General features: G+C 39.6%; 2 protein-coding genes across 2 annotated transcripts; both read right to left on the bottom strand.

The window, feature by feature from the left end:
- Positions 1-605: 605 nt before the first annotated feature.
- Positions 606-1,882, bottom strand: LOC132637307 (uncharacterized). The gene is made up of 2 exons (XM_060354419.1): positions 1,615-1,882; positions 606-1,117 (listed from the first exon to the last, which is right to left on the bottom strand). Exons 1-2 carry the CDS (start codon positions 1,880-1,882, stop codon positions 606-608), a joined length of 780 nt encoding a protein of 259 aa, XP_060210402.1.
- Positions 1,883-16,812: 14,930 nt separating this feature from the next.
- On the bottom strand, positions 16,813-18,612 carry LOC132637306 (uncharacterized). Its single transcript, XM_060354418.1, has 3 exons — positions 18,303-18,612; positions 17,356-18,150; positions 16,813-16,988 (listed from the first exon to the last, which is right to left on the bottom strand). Exons 1-3 carry the CDS (start codon positions 18,610-18,612, stop codon positions 16,813-16,815), a joined length of 1,281 nt encoding a protein of 426 aa, XP_060210401.1.
- Positions 18,613-18,938: the final 326 nt, after the last annotated feature.

Here is an 18,938-nt window from a genome sequence, read left to right as displayed (position 1 = left end):
ACCTTCTGTATGTTATTATACATGCCTTACATACTCAGTACATTGCTCGTACTGACCCCTCTTCTTCGAGGGCTGCGTTTCATGCCGCGCAGGTACTCCCAGATGATTAGAAGAACTTACTGAAGGTGTTCCAGCGGAGATGGCGAACTCCATTTGTCCCGGAGAATTGCCAAGTCCAAGTATATGCTATGATGTTTTGTTCTATGTTAGAGACTTTGCAGACAAAGCAATGGGTATTGGGTTGTCAGTCTGTAAGCGGCTCCAGCAGCCGATATGCTATTATGTTTTATGTCACGAGTCTTACATGATGTCAGAGCTTACTTATGAACAAAAAAATTTGGAGAGCTTACTATGTATTTCTTTCTTTACTGATTCAAGGGTTTCTATATGTAACAAGAGTCAGCGGGTTCGCTCGGCTCCAGATATGGGGTCGGGTGCCCATCACACCCTAGTAAAGTCGGGGTGTGACAAAAATAACAATAAAGTTATCTAATGTTTTGAAATGTGATCCCCAATGAGTATCACCTGGTCTTTGAAGTCCACGTATTTGATTTAGTCCTCGTCTAGTATGAACTTCACCTTATTCAAGTAACTGCTCCAACTTTTCAGCTTGATGATTGACGAATCAAATTTCTATGCTTAAAAGATCCTCCAACAGCATTCAACACATTAGTAACATGATCAAAGAAGTCTTCAACATCCCCATGTTTTTTAGCAATAGCTACAAGTATTAATTGCAATTGATGAGCAAAATAATAAATGTGATATGACGATGGACTATCTTTCTTAATCAAAGTTTTGAGACCATTTATCTCTCCTCTCATATTACTAGCTCCATCATAACCTTGTCTACGTATTTTAGATGGACTTAGTGAGTGATTGGAAAGCAAAGAGTAGATTTCTTTCTTTAATGAGCATGCCGATGTATCACTAACATGGACTAGACTGATAAATCGTTCTACCACCTCACTATTCTTATCAACATACCGCAACATGAGAGCCATTTGTTCTTTGTGTGAGATATATTTGGACTCATCCACTAATATACCAAAGTAATCTCCATTCAAGTCTCCAATTATAGCTTTCACCGTTTCTTTTGCACAAGCATTGATAATGCCTTTTTGGATCATAGGACAAGTCAAAGTATCATTTTATGGAGCAGTTTCTAATATCACTTTTCCCACATCCGGATGCTTGTCCCCGTGCCATCGTAAAAATCCTAGAAAGAAGCCTTGATTTGTTGAAGATTCACTTTCGTCATGACCCCGAAAAGGAAACCTATGATGCAAAAGAAGTCTTGCCACATCAATTGAGGCTTCCAAACGCATATGATAATCACTTTTTTCCTTCTCGGAATGCTTTTCAAGAACAACTTGAATTGATTGATGATGATTTGACAAATCTAGCATCTTCTTGAAACATTTATCATGGACGCTATTAACCCCACCAACATGCAAATGGAATCTTTCAAGAGCCCTATTCCAACCCCTAAAACCATTTTTCATATAAAAATCACCCGCATTTCCATGTACAAATTCATTTTGAACAAATAAAAACATAGGCAATATGTGGCATCTTTCTTCATGCTATACTCCAACCATTTAGAATGTGGACCTTTGTACCAATTTGAAACAAATTGACGACCTCTATTTCCTATTTGAGTTGTAGGATATTTTTTCAGTAAAGATTGACAAGGCCCTGTTCGAATATAATGTCTCCTCACTTCATCCCGAATTCGAGGGTTATATTCAGCAATGGTTACCCTTTCTCCTGGATCGGCTTCAAGAGGTCCTAAATTGAGCTCATTTATAAGTTGAGAACGATTGGCTTCCGTACTAGCACTTGGTTGAGAAAAATTGAATTTTGTGAGAAATTTATCCATCGCAATTCACAAAATTGGAGCACTTCCTACAAAATAAAATTTGTATTCAACTCACAGTTATGAAGCACAGAGCAGTAAGTAAATATTCTCTGTAAACGTGAAGGAATCACTTAAGTGCTAGTTTTGTATTTCTATTTGCACAAAGTTCTAACAAGATATATATCAGATGAAACTCATTACCAAATCCAAAATGGATAAAAAGTACTTTACCAATCTAAAGCTCAAAGAAAACCTTGATATCACTGTCACATTCAAATAAATGCATATTAGTTTCCTTCAAGTCCACTTGCACACAAATCCCATTTCCATATTCTGAAACATACATATTTTTTGTAATGTTTATTTCTTTCAAATTTTCAATAGATAAAAAAAAAAAAAAAAAAAACCAAATGAAACGAAGAAAAAGAGACAAAAAGAGACATAAGGTGGGTCGACGGAGGCAGCGGTGCGGCGACGATGAAGGTTTGGAGATGAAGGTTCTTGGCAATGGAATTGGAAGGTATTGGTTTTGACATTGGAAAGGGGAAACCCAAGAACTAGGGTTTTTGTTTCTTGATCTGATGAGAGAGAAGGACTTATGTTGTTAAGTTTATACATCTAAACAACTAGTAACTAATAAGAAATTTAAAAGATCAAAGAATAATAAATTAAAAATTAGTCAACACAAATTACTAATAATTGAAACTAAGTCAACTGGAATTATTTAAAAGAAAAAGAACGAGATTAGAATAGGAGGATTTCTACCTTACGTTGCTGCTTGCTAATGCTGTCTATTTTTTTCCGTAATTTTTTTTTTTTTTTTTAAAGAATGTAGTTACGCGGGTTCGATCCCGCGCATTCAAAGGCGGAAGTTTCGCCCTTCACCAGTGGCAGTACCGTATCTGTTTGTCATCAGGGTGCCGCTTTAATTATTTAGCTATACATTTTATATAAACACACACACACACACACACACAAAGTTTCGTCTGAAGCTTGTGGATGGCGTGGCATCCCCACGCCACTAAGTAGATCCGCCCCTGTTTGCGTATACAACCTTCCAATATTCCATAAAATTAGGAGTTTTAAGTATTTTCTATTTCTTCTTATCTTGTCTTTCTCGAAAGCCCTAGCGCCACTATTCCACTCAACCCCCCTTTACTGTTACCATCACTCATAGCCTATCCGCCGAAAAATTGTTAAGAGTTACACTGGAAAATTAGTCTTACAGTTTTAGCAATTTTATATATTGAAATACACATGAAATACAATGACATATATTGACATACACAATACGGATCATTCGTATGTCACGTGTAAGTGTCACCAGATATATAGTGATACACATGACATACAATGAAATACACATGAGATACATGTTGCACTGATATATTACGTGTATGTCTCTTGTATCTCGTGTATATATCAATGTATAGTGCTACACGTGACATATAATGACATACACCCGACATAATATAATTCCACCACTAGACCACCACCAGAAAACACCATAACCACCCCCTAAAAATCACCATAATCATCACTCATACTATCATAGCAACACAAAAATCACTTCTCTACCAAGAAGAAGAGAGTTCCTCCATATCACTAGACGACAATTTTTATTATTAATCACCGCATATAGGTCACAAGTTCGAGCCGTGAAAGTAGCCACTAATGCTTGCATTAGGTTAGGCTATCTATATCACACCTTTTGAAATGCGACCCTTTCCCGGACCTAGCTAACACGGGATATTTTGTGCACCTAGGTGCCCTTTAATCATCGGATATCAATCACTTCATTATATTTCTGAGAATGAAAAGTTCATCATTAGTCTCCACATAACTAACATGTTAACCAAGACCTCTAGGGAGATCGTCGAAGGCCTGGCATTAGGGATGACATACGGGCGATTCAAATTAAATCTGAAAACTTCGATTTAAAAATTTTAATTTTTGGATTCAAGAAATTATAATTCAAGTCCAATTCAAAAAAAGGGATTGTCAGTTGAATGTCTCTTTCTTGGATCATATTTGTGGGTTCATTTGCATGATTATCCTTCAAAGGCACTGGTCTTTAATGTTTGCCCCTCAAATTTGTGGTCTTTATTTTTTGTCATTCGCTTAATACCATGAGGTTTGGGATTCGAACCCTGGCTCAGTAAAAAAAAAAATCGCAAGGCAGAGTTTCGTAACACAAAGTTAGGCCTATTCGGGCAAAAGTTAGGCCTCAGGCAGAGTTTCAAACTCTCACTTAAGGCGGATTTTTGCATGCCTGATTTAAAACTCTGTCTTGCGAATTATTTTTTTATTTTATTTTTTTAAACTGAGGTAGGATTCAAACCCAGAATCCCTTAGTATTAGGTGAAGGACAAAAATTAAAGACTACCAATTTGAGGGACAAAATTAAAGACCACCAAGTTGAGGGACAAATGTTAAAGACCAGTGCCTACATTATGGAGAAATAATTCCCACTTGTAACCCAGATTTTTTCCCACCACATTAATAAAATTACCATCTTATCAAAGAGATATTTAGACATTAATTTAGATAAGAACAGCCAATATGGAGCCCATCAAACTGTGATTTACTGTGATGATGCCATGTGGAGTTTGATTATATTAAGATTGGGTGGGGTTTGTGGGGGAAGTGAGAATAAGTATTTGTGGGCTAGGTGTAGATGAAACAATGTTTGGTAAAGAAAGGGCACCTAACAGGAAGAGGGTCCCAATTTAGTTAAGCTTTCTTCTTGTGTATAGGGAGGAATTGGTTGATTATTGAAAATGAAATCAAATCACCGATTGTGTATTTGAACTTTGGAACTTGACTTTTCATATTTCCATAGTAACGTTTCTAAGAATATAACCAAACTGCAGATATATTTAGTCAAGATGAGTCATAAGGCCAACCTAAAATTATTTATTGATAGTGTTTAAGAATGTGACCTAGTGATTAATGAGGTCAAAAGAAAACCATGAGGATCTCATCTTCAAGTTTCGGCAGAAGCAAAATTACTAGTAAATGATTTCTTTTCATCTGTTTAAGTTTTGACGAACGAATCACTTATTATTTATGCTGATGACAGATTACAATTTTTTTAAAAAAAAATAATTATATGCATTAACCCGAACACTACATTCATGAAAAAATAAGTCTTCTTGTTCGACAATCCGCACAAAAAGTCAAAACGGGTCTTAAACCTGATCCAACTGGCCCACGTGATTTGCAATCCAAGGAAGCCCAAGCCTAGTCCACACGACAATCCCTTACTAGATTATCACGAATAGGGACAATTACGTAGATATACATCTTAAGGAGAAATATTTACGAAACGTGACGATAGGTTTATACTTACAAAACATAACATTACAAACCCTATACAAAATATGCTTTAAAAAAATTAATTTTTTTTTAAATATTTTTTTCGCTCAAAAATTTATGTATGAAAGTTGTATGAAATGTGTATATCTCGCTCAAGGCATAAAAAGTTCGCTCAAAACTTAGTGTATGAAAACGGTATGAAAAATGTATGAAACGTGTATATATCGTTCAAGGTTTAAAAAATCTGCTCAAAATTGTGTGTATGAAATTTGTATCTCGCTCAAGTCTTAAAGTTTCGCTCACATTTTCGTGAATAAAGTTCATGTTAGATTTCTGTAAAATTAATACAACTACAACAACATTATATACAACTTTGATACAATATTCAAAACTTAAAATAATCGCTCAAATTTTTGTGTATGAATTGTGTATATCTTGCTCAAGGCGCTCAAATTTTATGTATGAAGAACGTATGAAATGTGTATTTCTCGATCAATGCTTAAACATTACGCTCAAAATTTTATGCATGAGAATGGTATGAAATATGTATATCTCGCTCAAAACTTAGAATTTCATTCACATTTTTCGTATATAAAGTTCATATTAGGTTTCTGGAAAATTAATACAACTACAACAACATTTTAACAACTTTCATACAATATTCAAGGCTTAAAGTTTACGCTCACAATTTTGTGTATGAAAATTATATTAAAAATTTCGCTCACACATACACATTTCATATATTTTTCTTACAACTTTCATACACAAAAATTTGAGGTAATTTTTTAAGCCTTTGAGCAAAGATTTTTTTTTTTTTTAAATATATAAAATTTAATTTTTTTTAAAAAAATATAAAAATTATTTTTTAAAAAATATATATATTTTTTCTGAAAAAAAAATTAAAAAACGAAAAAAAAAATGAAAATCTGTCTTGTTTCGTAATATATCGTTATGTTTTGTAACTAAGGAAAACTATCGTCACGTTTCGTAAATATTTCTCCTTAACATGCATATATACGTAGTTTTCCCTAACGGATATATGTCAGCTAAAAGTACAAAGTCTTTTACAAATTTATTCTTAGTTTTATGTCTTTTTAATAAGAGATCATTATTTTTACAAATAGATATCAGAAAATAACATAGAAGAAGTCTGAAAAGATTATTTTTTCTATTCAAAAAGAATTTGTTAGCTACACATAATTTAGCGACAGATAAACGACGGAATTTGTAACTAATTTCAGATTTATTGGTAGGGATATGAGTCTTTATCTCTCTCACTTCTCTTTTTTAGTAAAACCCTTATTTTGCTTTATATAGCTCTTATCTTATTTTGGTTGCCGAGACACCATTTATACTCAAACAAAGTTTTGAGACACACCAATCAAATAAGTTTTTTTTTTTTTAATTTTAAAAACAAATGCTAACAACAAATTTCTCTAAAATCATTTTTTTGAAAAGCTAATTTAAGTACACAACTTTTTCTGTGAAATTGTTTCTCAATTTATATTTAAAAACAAAACTAAAATCAAACACCCTACTCATGTAAAATTCTAGTGCAGGTGTCAGAAAGGCAACTGATCAAAAAATGTCCTAAAGTAAGAAAATAACAATGTTTAAAGTACAAATAGGAGTATTATGTAAGGGTCTAAGGCTAAAAGGACGGTGATGCTTTGAGTTGACACATTTACCTTTCGGTATCCTAATGTCGTCGAAATGAAAGTAAATTCAGTAACCTACTTATTTGAATGTATCTAAAATTATCCCTTCTTCTGAATTAACTGTGTAATTTTGACTCCTGTATGTGATTTCAACTTGGAAACAAGAGTAGCAAATAATATCTACAAGCCCCTAAAATGTTTCAGAAAAGAAGCTCACTCATTTCATCTCAATATGAAAAAAAAACTTGAGTTGATTATGTTTCTTTGACTTTTATGTGTGATTCTTATCTGGAAAAAAAAAATGCTCTACTGACAGTAGAACTAATATTCCTTTCTTTTCAAGAACTTAAATTATTTTATATTTAAAAATGAATTGAAGTTATTTTCTCAAATGGCCTTGTAATTAGTGGAGGTTTCTTTTGTAGTTTCCAAAATAGTGCCTTATTTCAATTGAAGGAAAACATTCAATATTCAATTTAAGATGAAAGATTGATAAATATGATCTCATAAATAGAACTAAGTCATTTTTGACAGAAATAATAGAATATTTCAAAATGCAGCACGTTAGATTATTTCTAAGAAATGCAAGAGAAGGAGAAGATATGAGAGGAATTTTTTTATATGATTCCTCTTAGAGTACTAATTTTTCAGCTCATTTTAACTTGTACTTTTTCTTTGTTTTAATTTACGTGGCAAAAATAGGCACTAAATTTAAGATAGAAAAATGATGACTTTTGTAACTCTTCACCATAAACATGTCATTATAATTGTATGGTTATAAGACTTTTAAAACTTGTAATTTTATGTGACTAATGAATGCTTTTCGCTAAAGTAAAATAGGAAGGCCAAATTAAATTATTTTTAAATTTAACAAATCATCATTATTCTTTACCGGATTAAAAGAAAATGTTACCACACAAACCAGAAGCAAGGCAGTTTATTGTTTCCTGAGTAAAAGGTGCACATTACAAGAGAAATTCATGTGTCAATGAGGTTGCAATTGCATATTATTTTAGTATGAATATAAGAGATTGAGGATACCTATAATATAACAAAATAGAAGGAAGTGGACCAATTAAACTTTTAGATAAAAGTCTAAGGATCTAATTTGCAACTTTACATGCCCCGCCAAATATTCAATGATCAACCAAATCCTATCCCAACGAATTCACGACCAAAAACAGCAACTTTCTTCCCAAAAAAGGCCAATAATTGAGAAGACAAGTAGTAAAGTAGAGACACAACATTCGAAACCAACCAAAGATAAAAAGATTTTAATTCCTAGACAAACTAAACTCTTCTTCCTCAACTTTATTCTTTTTTTTGTTTTCCACTCGGTGTCGGTATCCACATTAGAGTTCGACTATATCAAAATTCAAGCCGTGTAGGGCCCTATTTGAGGGGAAAAAAATTTCATACTCAAAACTCAAATTCAAGACATCTAGTTAAGAAAGAAGCAGTCACATCCGTTACAACACTATCCTTTGTTGATACTCAACTTTATTCGACCGAGCAAAAGGTTTGTCTGATAAATAGCACATTAAAAGAATTCTATGGGAGGGTATGGAACATGACTTTTAATGACATACTTTTATAGTCATAAGTTGTTATTGCGTCCATTTTAAAATAAGTGTTGTTTTTACCTTTTCATTTTTTCAAGACATTTGATTAAGGGTAAATTAGTAAAAACACTTTTTACTTTCTACAAGTCACGACTCACGAGTGAGTAGTTTTCTTAACGGGAGTGCCCAAATTAAAAACACCACTTATTTCGAAATGGCGGGAGTATATCTAAGATCACAAGTTCTAATACTCCCTTTTAAGTGATTTTCTACGTTTAACAAAAAATTGGTTCAAAATAAGCAACTCTTTTGAAAAAAACCAAAAAACTATCAATTTTTTTAATTCTAAAATTGCTTTTTTCTAATAAATGACTGAACAAATTTCGAAGAAGTCTTTACAAATTCTATGTATAAATTTGCTAAGAGATAAAAGGTTAATATAGTTGTTTACCCTAAAAATGGATAACAATTGAATTTGTACGCGGTGCTAAGGATATGTGGTTTAATTTAACATGACGTTAGATTATACGACAAACAAAGAAGTAGAATGAAATATGTAGATCTGACTGCGATGGGTGCTGATCGGCCTCAGGTACTAAGAACCGAGGTCAGTCCACCGTGATCTGATATTGGCAATGAACAGCGATGAAAGAGTTAAAAAGATGAATCTTGATAATTATGTAATATGCTCAACACATATGTGTGCGTGTATCCGAAAAGCACCCCCCAAAAAGTAAAGGGGGGCTCCTCTTTATATAGTAGAGGAGTCCAAACCCTAGTACAATTCTATATAAGGCATAGAATCTTCCAAACAACTGATAGCGCGATCGGTGCCGAAATATCCAGCCGGTGTCAGATATTTCGGTCTTCTCGTCATGGTGTTTAACCGCCTCTTCATCTCGCTCCGACGCCTCGTTCCAAGTCGAGCTGGGATCCCGGGTCCTGGTAGGATCGGTCTCATACCGACCGAGCATAGCTTTCATATCAGGAAACCGAGGATATTCGTTGCCTCGGTTTTACCCGTATACAGATAGTCCCCCCATTTTCCGAGGGGAAATATTGACTACAGGAAATGGATCCAAACTGAGCCGAGTGAGCTGTACCTACCTGCCTAGGATAAGACATTCTTGTCACCTCTTCGCACTCTACCCGATGTCAGCTCATTATTACCATAGCTGCCAAATCTTTCTTGGAAAGCCGCCCCTTGTCAGGGTTCTTGATCCACTACAAAGCCTTTTGGATTATTCTCTATATAAAGAGCATGTATCTTCCCTTTGCCATGCATCTTTATTCTCTAAACCTAAACCTTATTTTTGTAAAAAATCCTACTCTGTGCCCATACCAAGTTTATACCATTTTTCAAGTTTTGAACCTTCTTCTGCTAGGGTGTGATCTTCCCTTATTTGGCTTTGTACGTCAATCACGGACATGGCTTCCCTTTCGTTGTTAACACAAAGTGAAGACCATTCTGCGTCCCCTCCCCACTCACCGCCTCTGTTGCCAACGGGGGCTACCGACCCTGATGAAGAGTTAGAATTTCTTGCGGTGGATATTCTTCCATCGGGTTTCAAATACACGAATTACTGCAAAGTATCCTATCACCTCGACTCTGTGGAAAAGTTCGAGTCCTGCATTGATGATGTTACCATTCTCGTGGTCAGGGAGGATTGCAACTTTGCTGCGGATGTTGATGTTCGTCCTGTTAAAAGTGGGATGACGATGAATCATCACGTCGTTGGTTGCTCAATGGTCTATACTTATCCCTTTGCCATCAGGTTCTCTCTTCCCGTACCTCGAGTGATCGAGGACTTCTGCTACCGATATCGTGTGTGTATCGGCCAGCTCGCCTCACAGATTTTGAGGCTCGTGTACTGCATCGAAATGTTGGCTAACATAGCCGGGATTCCCTTCACCCTTGACCACCTGTTACATATATACGTACCTCAGGTAATCCGAGGTGGGATAATTCACCTGCTTTCTCGAGGAAATCGGGGCCTCATAGACCTTGAAGATGATTACGATAGGGGATGGCTCTACCGGTTCATGATGATACATACGACTCAACTTCACCGCCCATTATCCGTCGATTTTCCGGAGATATGGAACCCTGCTCCGAATCAGATCGAGTTCGACCTCATCGTCACTATCTTTGAATGAGTAGTTGCGCTTTTAGGAGCTTCTCTAACTCGGGCCGTTCCTGGAGGAGGATGGCACCCGAAGGGTGGAAAGGCAGAAGCCACGGTAATTCCCAATCTGCTCAAACGATTTTAATTTTTCCGTGTTGTATTTTAACATCGACTTTTCGATTTTCAGGGCTTCCAACAAGAAAATCTTTGAAAGGGAAAACCATTGTTGAAGAGGGCGCCGAGGATTCCATTCGAGGGAGAAAGACATCGGCGTCAGTGAGGACACCCCGTCGTCGAGCTACTGCGAGCACCTCTGTTATTCACTCGAGGATTGGTTCTCGGTTCAGAACACGCCATATCATGGAGACTCGATGGGAAATACCTTATGAAGGACCAACACCGACTGTAGTTATTGATGAGGAGAGCCAAGTAGCCCTGGTTCGTCTGCTGCCAAGAAGAATCTCGGGGTCGTCTAGTTGGTGTCACATGCCGTTGCTGCGCCGAAAGATATAGGCCAGAGTTCTCAACCTTTGGCTCACTATACCGGCTTGGGGGGTTATTTTTTGTTCTAAGTCTAGGGTCGTAAAGTAGGGCTTTTTTCTTTTCCCTTTTGCTGAACCGATGCATCCAATAAAATCGAGATTTTGCCTTATGGAGTAAATTAATAAAACTTTGTTGGCCGGTTTCATACCGGGTTTTACTGAATGCATTCCACTCGTATCTCCTGTTTGAATTTGTACTTCTATTTATGTTTATGAAACGTCCGATCCACTGTTATCTTAATTTGTCGAACTTTGAGCAATGCGTGAGAAACTAAAACTCCTTGATAATGATCCCCGTTTGACATGATCTTTATCGTAATAACGCCGATGCTCGTTCTTGGCCGTGTTGAAACCTTGGTTACGGGATGATTGATCCATAAAAAGAGTGTTAAATAGCTTAACCGGGAATCAAAGACGGCTATGGCTTCGTTCTCCTTGGTTCTCGAATGCATTTGTAGCCTGGTCCGGTTCCTTCTCCCATACGCTTCTCATGAATGGATAGGATCAAAGTCCCATCCTTCGCGTCGCTCTGACATCAGCCAAGCCTAAAGACCCGATTGTACGAGAAGACGGTTACGGAATGCAAACTGTCTCGACCCCGCTCTATAAAAGCAGATTTTTTCATTTCACTTTTTCACTTTATAGATTTTCACCAAGAATTTTTTTACCCTCGTGCATTTGAATAGCAAATCTTCATACCAATACATTCATCCTTCATATCTTCATTACTTGTTCTTCATCAAATTTTCAAACCTTCATACAAAACCTTCAAACCTTGCTATTCCAGTAACAATGACTAAATCCTCCAAAACAAAAATCGGTGAGGCTTCCTTGGCTCCAAAGCCGAAACCGGCACTGTCGGAATTTGTCCCGTCCGATTATGTAACGGTCAAGGACTTCAAGGTCGAGAAACCTTACTAGCAAGGGGATCGAGCGGCTGACATATCAGATTATTTGGGCACGATTCCCCCGAATAAGCTATAGCGGGTCAAAGAGGACTGTGGCTAGAAAGATATGGAAGTTGTTATTCCCGACCAATCTGAATCCATAACGACCTACGTGGAGGGGTATCTGAGTGTTTACACCTACCCTTTCACATTTAGTTTACTCGACCCAGTGATTGTGGATTTTTGCAAGAAGTTCGAGGTATGCCTTGGCCAGATCCATCTCTCGTTTTGGAGAATCGTGGTGCTTCTCCGTTATTTTACAACGAATGTGAATGAAACTTTCACGGTTAGTCACCTCCTCCGGTTGTATAGTCCCCGAGTATTTCGGGGAGGCAGGATTAAGCTCACGAAACGAGCGAGAAAAGCTCCTTTCTCTAGCCTTGATGAAGCAGGGACCGAGGTTGGCAGAGAAGGTTCGTCCGGGTCAAAACTGAGGATTTGGTTCCTGAGGACAAGATGCCTTTCCCCGAGAAATGGAACCAGACTCGTAAGTGGCCTTTGTTTTCAAATATCCCTGTCGTATCCTTGATGTTTAATTTTACCAATTCTCAATTTTGTTCATGTGTATGTAGCAATTTCTCAAACCCTCGGCATGGTTACTAATATGGAAGTATGGGTTGGGAACATTTGTTCTCAGCTAACCTACGCCGGGCGCAACTGGCATGCACTATCCCGGTCCATATGGGAGGCCGAGAATCATGGTGAGTCCTTCATCTGGGTGCTCTCCCGTTTTCTTACATAGTATGACACAATTGGTAAACTTATTCCGCCCTCCTTCCTTTTGTAGGCCTTTCAATATTGAGGCTCCCGACTAGGACATCCCTCCAAGCCCCCTACTTAGCGTCAAATCGGGAGAGAACCGCCGAGGGAGATAAGGTCGAGAAGAGGAAAAAACGGTCTTCCGAGTCTTCTCGTGCTCCTACCGAGATCAGTAAAAGATCGAGGCTTACCATCAAAGAGCCCTCCACAGAAGGTGCACGGGCACGGGTTCTGGATGCCGATGCCATCGACTTACTCAAGAGTCAATCTGATGACGAAGTCCAAGCGTTGGTCGAGTGTTGCCCTTCCAATGAAAAATATCAACCAAGAGCTGGAAAGCTCGACATAAACAACTCCACCTTTGGGGGAAAGTTCAAACCAGGAGCCACTACGCTCGACAAAAGATGTCCCGAGACCGACGGGTGTGGAAACCGTTAGGCCGAAAGTTGGGGTGCTCAAAGATGTTACACCGAGCCTTTATCCACACGAGATCAGGGCGATATACCACCGCAGCCGCTGGATCGAGGGCAGCGCCTTTCACGTCAGGCTCGAAGGTACCTTACATTCCGCCTTTATAGAGTATAGGTTCTGTCTTTCCAATTCAGGTTGTGGCTTCGACTGAGACCATTATTTACATACAGGACTCGCCGCCTCGAACAATGGATATTCCATCCGATGGCACTAGGGCCAAAGGCAAAATGGTCCAAGACCCTGTGGGACCAGAAGAGATGTCCGGTCATCAGGCCGAGAAAGGTGAGACCCGGTCACAGGCTGTTCGGGATTCGAACAGTAGTCAATCCCCGTGGCCAGTCACTTCAGTGTCAATTCAGGCCCTAGATTGGAGAAAACTTCCCCAGCCTCTCGCGTAGACCCAAAGCGAAAAAGGCCGGTCTCGTTTAAGGCACCGGCCGACATGAACATATTGTCTGGCCCGGTTGGGGTGGCCAACTACCTGTACCTTCTAGTGACCAAAGAGGATCGGAAGAAAATAGAGGAGGTCAGCGAATCATACCTTTTCAACGAGGCCCAACATGCTTTGAACTGGGTACATCTTATTCCCTTTGTTTTTATGCTTAAATTTATTTTCTTATCACATCCTAACAATTGCTTCTCTTTCTTTTTTTAGGCCTCTATGCTCCATCACAGAAGTTTTCACCGAATTAGGTTGGGGATGGACCGTCTCAAGGAGGAGCTCGAGAAGAAGACTCAGGATGCAAATGCGCTCGGGGATCTTTACGGGCAAAAACTGGAGTATATCTTGAGCCTTCCCGACCCCTCCGTCCTTCAGTCAGACCTGGCAGCAGCCCGGAAAGAGGCTGCCGAGGCAAAACAAGAGCATGACCGGTTAGCAGAGAAGATAAGGGCTTTCAGAGTTCATAATAAACCGTTAACAGTCGATACTAACGTTACTCCTTCTCAGTCCCGGTCTTATGTGACCCAGACATATCAACTTCGGGCAGAACTGGACGAGATCAAACCTGAGCTCGATTTCTTTAAAGAAAAAGTGATTGGTACTGTTATCGAGCGGGATGCTCTCAAGGAGCAACTCTGTGTGATGTCGGAGGAAGCTGTCGAACTTCGGTCAAAACTTGACCAGACCGAATCGGAGCGCGATAGCTTTGGCCGGGATATTTCCGATCTTTAGGCTAAACGTAATGAATCCCTGGGCCAAATATCAGGATACGACAGTATGTTGGCTCAGTATAAAGCTGACGTGACCGCTGCCGAGAGGGTTAGCGATGCTTGGGCCAAATATATGTGGTGTTGATCCCGAAGGGAGACTCTTGACGAGATTCAGGCCACCGGGAAAGATTTATCTGATCTAATCGAGGAGGCTAAGGGGCTTGAAGCAGAGGCGAAGGCCATGTATGATCCTGAGGAGTCGGATAGCGACCTCAAGGGTGACACTGAGAGCTCGGGTGAAGATTAGGCTTAGGAGCCTTGTATTTCTTTTTGTCTTTTGGACTCAAGGCCGTTTGTCTAGCCTTTGTAAGTCCTTGACTTATATATAAGAAGATTTTTGCCTGGCTTATCCATTATTTTTTATTGCCTTGTATTTTGTGTTTGAGAATTAAAATATTCTTTGGCTCGGTTTATTGTTTGTCCGCTATGCACCATTGCCTTAGCATGTATCACTGCTTTAGCAAAAGTAAATTTAAAGTGACAGTGACTCGTTCTTGAATGTGTGTGGTATGCGAAAGGCCTTGTTTGCGAACTTAGACATTTCTGAGTCGCACAACGTGGTCATTTTTAGACCATAGTCTTTAACTGTTTAGACCGTAGTCTTTCATCGTTTAGACCGTAGTCTTCGAGTTTTCGCATTTCGTATATTTGGAGGTCCGGTTCGGTGATTTGCATATTAGATATTTTGAGGAAAGTCCTCATTTTTCTTAATGGAACTGGAAACAAATTTACAATAATTGTCGTGGAAAGAACAAGCTAATCGGACACGATTAAATCGATCGTTTGGTCCTCTTACATCAAATCCTATCGTTCAAGCCTTAGCTTTACATAGGTATCGATTAACCCCGGGTATGATGGTCCCCTAGTACTTAAGTTAGACGTGTGAGAGCTCGGGTACTATTGAACCGACATGGGCAGTCTTCAGTCCCTAGTTCTTGATCGATCTTCTATATTTTAGTAGCACGCTGTACGGCACTGCCTCATTAAAAACCTTGCCGAAACACCCATTTCGGTACAAAACCGATTGAAGGGAAAAAGAGTACAGCACGTGCTTTCAGTCCTAAATCTATGACTTTTCAGCTTCTATTGCGCTGCTTCCGGTGTTCACGTCCGTGTATAAGGTCCAGACTCCCAAACTGGTCCCCGAAGTGAGGAGTAGTTCTTTATCGACTTCGGGGATCATAGACGGCGTAAAGTCGGCCACGAAGTCCGCTAGTATTTGAGATTTAATAGCAGTCCGGGGTCTATATTCAATATAGTACCCGCTAATCTCGACAGCCCATTTTGCTAACTGGCCCGAGAGTTCGGGTTTATGCATGATATTTCTCAACGGGTATGATGTTATGACACAAATAGGATGGCATTGAAAGTAAGGCTTTAACTTTCTAGATGCACTCAATAAAGCTAATGCAAGTTTTTCTAATTGCGGGTATCGGGTTTCAATATCATCTAGGGTCCTACTTACATAGAAAACTGGGTATTGCGTACCTTCTTCTTCTCGAACCAGGACACCACTTACCGTTATCTCGAACACCGCCAGGTATAGGTACAACTGCTCATTCGCCTTTGGTGTGTGTAGCAAAGGTGGGCTCGATAAGTACTTCTTGAGTTCCTCTAAGGCCTTCTGGCACTCGGGGGTCCAGGCGAAGTCGGTATTTTTCTTTACTCTTTAGCAATGAGAAGAACCGATAGCTCTTGTCAGAGGATCGGGAGATGAATCGGCTCAGGGCGGCTATCTGCCCGGTCAACTTTTGCACCCCTTTGATGTCGTTTACCACGGTGATATCTTAAATTGCCTTTATCTTATCCGGGTTGATCTCAATCCCTCGATTTGATACCATGAATCCGAGAAACTTACCCGAACCGACACCGAAGGCAAACTTTTTCGGGTTCAGCTTTATGTTCTACTTTTTTAATATGTCGAAAGTTTCTTGCAAATACTTTAAATGGTACTCTGCTCGCAGGGACTTAACAACCATGTCATCTATATAAACTTCCATTTATTTTCCTATTTGGCGTTCGCACATGCGGTTGACTAGCCACGGATAGGTAGCACCAACATTTTTCAAACCGAAAGGCATTACGTTATAGCAATATGTGCCAAACCTAGTCACGAAAGAGGTTTCCTAGTCACAAAAGAGGTTTTTTCTCGGTCCCATGGGTCCCTCTGTATTTGATTGTACCCGGAGTAGGCATTGAGAAAACTCAGTGTGTCGTGACCAGCCGTAGCGTCGATCATACGATCTATACTGGGCAAAGGGAATGAATCCTTCGGGCAAGCCTTATTTAAATCTTTATAGTCTATGCACATTCTAAATTTGTTTCCCTTTTTAGGCACCACTACAACATTAGCTAACTAGTCCGGGTATTTAACCTCCCAAATGGATTCTATTTTAAGGAATTCAGATACCTCATCTTTGACGAACGAATTCTTGACCTCAGGTTGCGGCCTTCGCTTTTGTTTGATTGGAGGGAAACTTGGGTCTAGACTCAACTTGTGTGCTGTTACTCCTGGTGGGATACTTGTCATGTCTAAATGGGACCACGCAAAGCAATTACAGTTATTTTTAAGAAATTTAATAAATTTTTTCCTGAGCTCGGGGGTTAATCTCGTGCCCAGGTATACTTTCCTGTCCGGTAGATGAACGAACAGTATGACTTGCTCGAGTTGTTCGACTGTGGATTTGGTAGCATTCGAATCACTGGGTACCACGAAGGACCTCGGAACTCCGAAATCAAGCTCTTCATCTGGTGTGTTCCTATCCCGATCTTTCGAGGACCCTGAGATCAGAATCTGTGATTGTTATTTGGCGCTTTCCCCTTTGTCCAATACATGTATCTATGGCTGTCGTAACCGTTTCTTCAACCGCGAACATCTCCTTTGTGGCTTGTCACTCACCATGAACGGTTTCGATCCCTTCTGAGGTCAGGAACTTCAACGCTTGGTGCAGAGTTGAGGGGATCACTCTCATGAGGTGAATCCATAATCTTCCTAACAATGCATTATATCCCATGTCTCCCTTTATCACATAAAATTTAGTCTGCTGCGTGGTTCCGGCTGTGTTGATCAGAAAAGTGATCTCACCCTTCGTCATTTCGCAAGCCATCTTGAATCCGTTAAGGACTCGTATTGCCGGTACGATCTGGTCTAGTAGTCCCAGCTGCTCGATGACTCTCCATCGGATGATATTAGCCGAGCTACCTGGATCAATTAGCACACGTTCAACTCTAAATTTATTAACAAGAACAGATATTACCAGTGCATCGTTGTGAGGCTGAACGATCCCTTCCATGTCCTCGTCATTGAACGAGATAGGATCGTCGGGGTTGTAACTCCGAATACGCTTCTCTCTTGTTATGGAAAATTTGTTGCGCTTCATTATCGGCCCTTGGGGAATATCCCCTCCCCTCATGATCATGTGGATCACCTGCTGAGGCTCTTCCGGTCTATCTTGCTTGTTGGCGTCCACATTTTTGAAGTGAGTCTTGGCTCGTTCACTTAGAAATTCTCGAAGGTGACCTAAATTGAATAGACGGGCAACCTCTTCTCTCAACTGTCGACAATCTTCGGTGCGATGGCCGTGGGTGTGATGGTATTTGCAAATCAGACTCTTATCTCGTTTTTCTAGATCAAATTGAATTGGCCTTGGGTGCCTTGTTTCTCTGTTACGGATAACGACTGCTGCTATAGTCGCTATATCGATGCAAAAATTATATTCGGACAATCTTGGAACTTCTTTATTCCCCGAGGGTCTATCGACAATATTTCTGTTCATCAGTCCACGATTTTGTGGGCCCCGATGCTCCTCCTATCATTCTTGCGTGGTTCGCTGTTGCGTCCGTTACCCCTTCGATCAGGCGGATAAGGCTGATACCTGTCGTATGATGGTCTCGGTTCTCGATCTGTTGTTCTCCTCGATCGATCATTCCCTTTACTGGGACGCCACGATGCCGATGCGGCTCTCAAAATCTTATCATCCTCGACCTTGATCTTTGATTGATACCTGTTGTGCACATCATCCCAAGCGATTGCTGGGTACTCTACCAGATTTTGCTTCAGCTCCATAGATGTGATCGAGCTTCTTGAGTTGATCCCTTGCGTAAAAGCCTGAACGGCCCAATCGTCAGTGACCGGAGGTAAGTCCATACGCTCCATTTGAAACTGGGTCACAAACTCAAGGAGGGTTTTATCATCTCACTGTTTAATGTTGAACAAGTCCGATCTCCGGATTTCGACCTTAATGGTCCCGGCATGAGCTTTGACAAAAGGATCCGCGAGCATAGTAAATGAGTCAATCGAATTCTCAGGTAAGTTGTGATACCATATCATTGCTCCCTTGGATAGGGCTTCCCCAAACTTCTTAAGCAGCATCGACTCCCTCTCATCCTCGGCGAGATCATTGCCCTTAATAGCATATATGTATGCAGTCACGTGCTCGTTTGGGTCGGTAGTCCTGGTATACTTTGGGATATCGGGCATAC

The sequence above is a fragment of the Lycium barbarum genome, chromosome 4 (assembly GCF_019175385.1).
Source record: "Lycium barbarum isolate Lr01 chromosome 4, ASM1917538v2, whole genome shotgun sequence".
Taxonomy (NCBI): Eukaryota; Viridiplantae; Streptophyta; class Magnoliopsida; order Solanales; family Solanaceae; genus Lycium; species Lycium barbarum.
The sequence above is the reverse complement of the archived record's forward strand: the minus strand, read 5'-3'. Positions and strand labels throughout refer to the sequence as shown.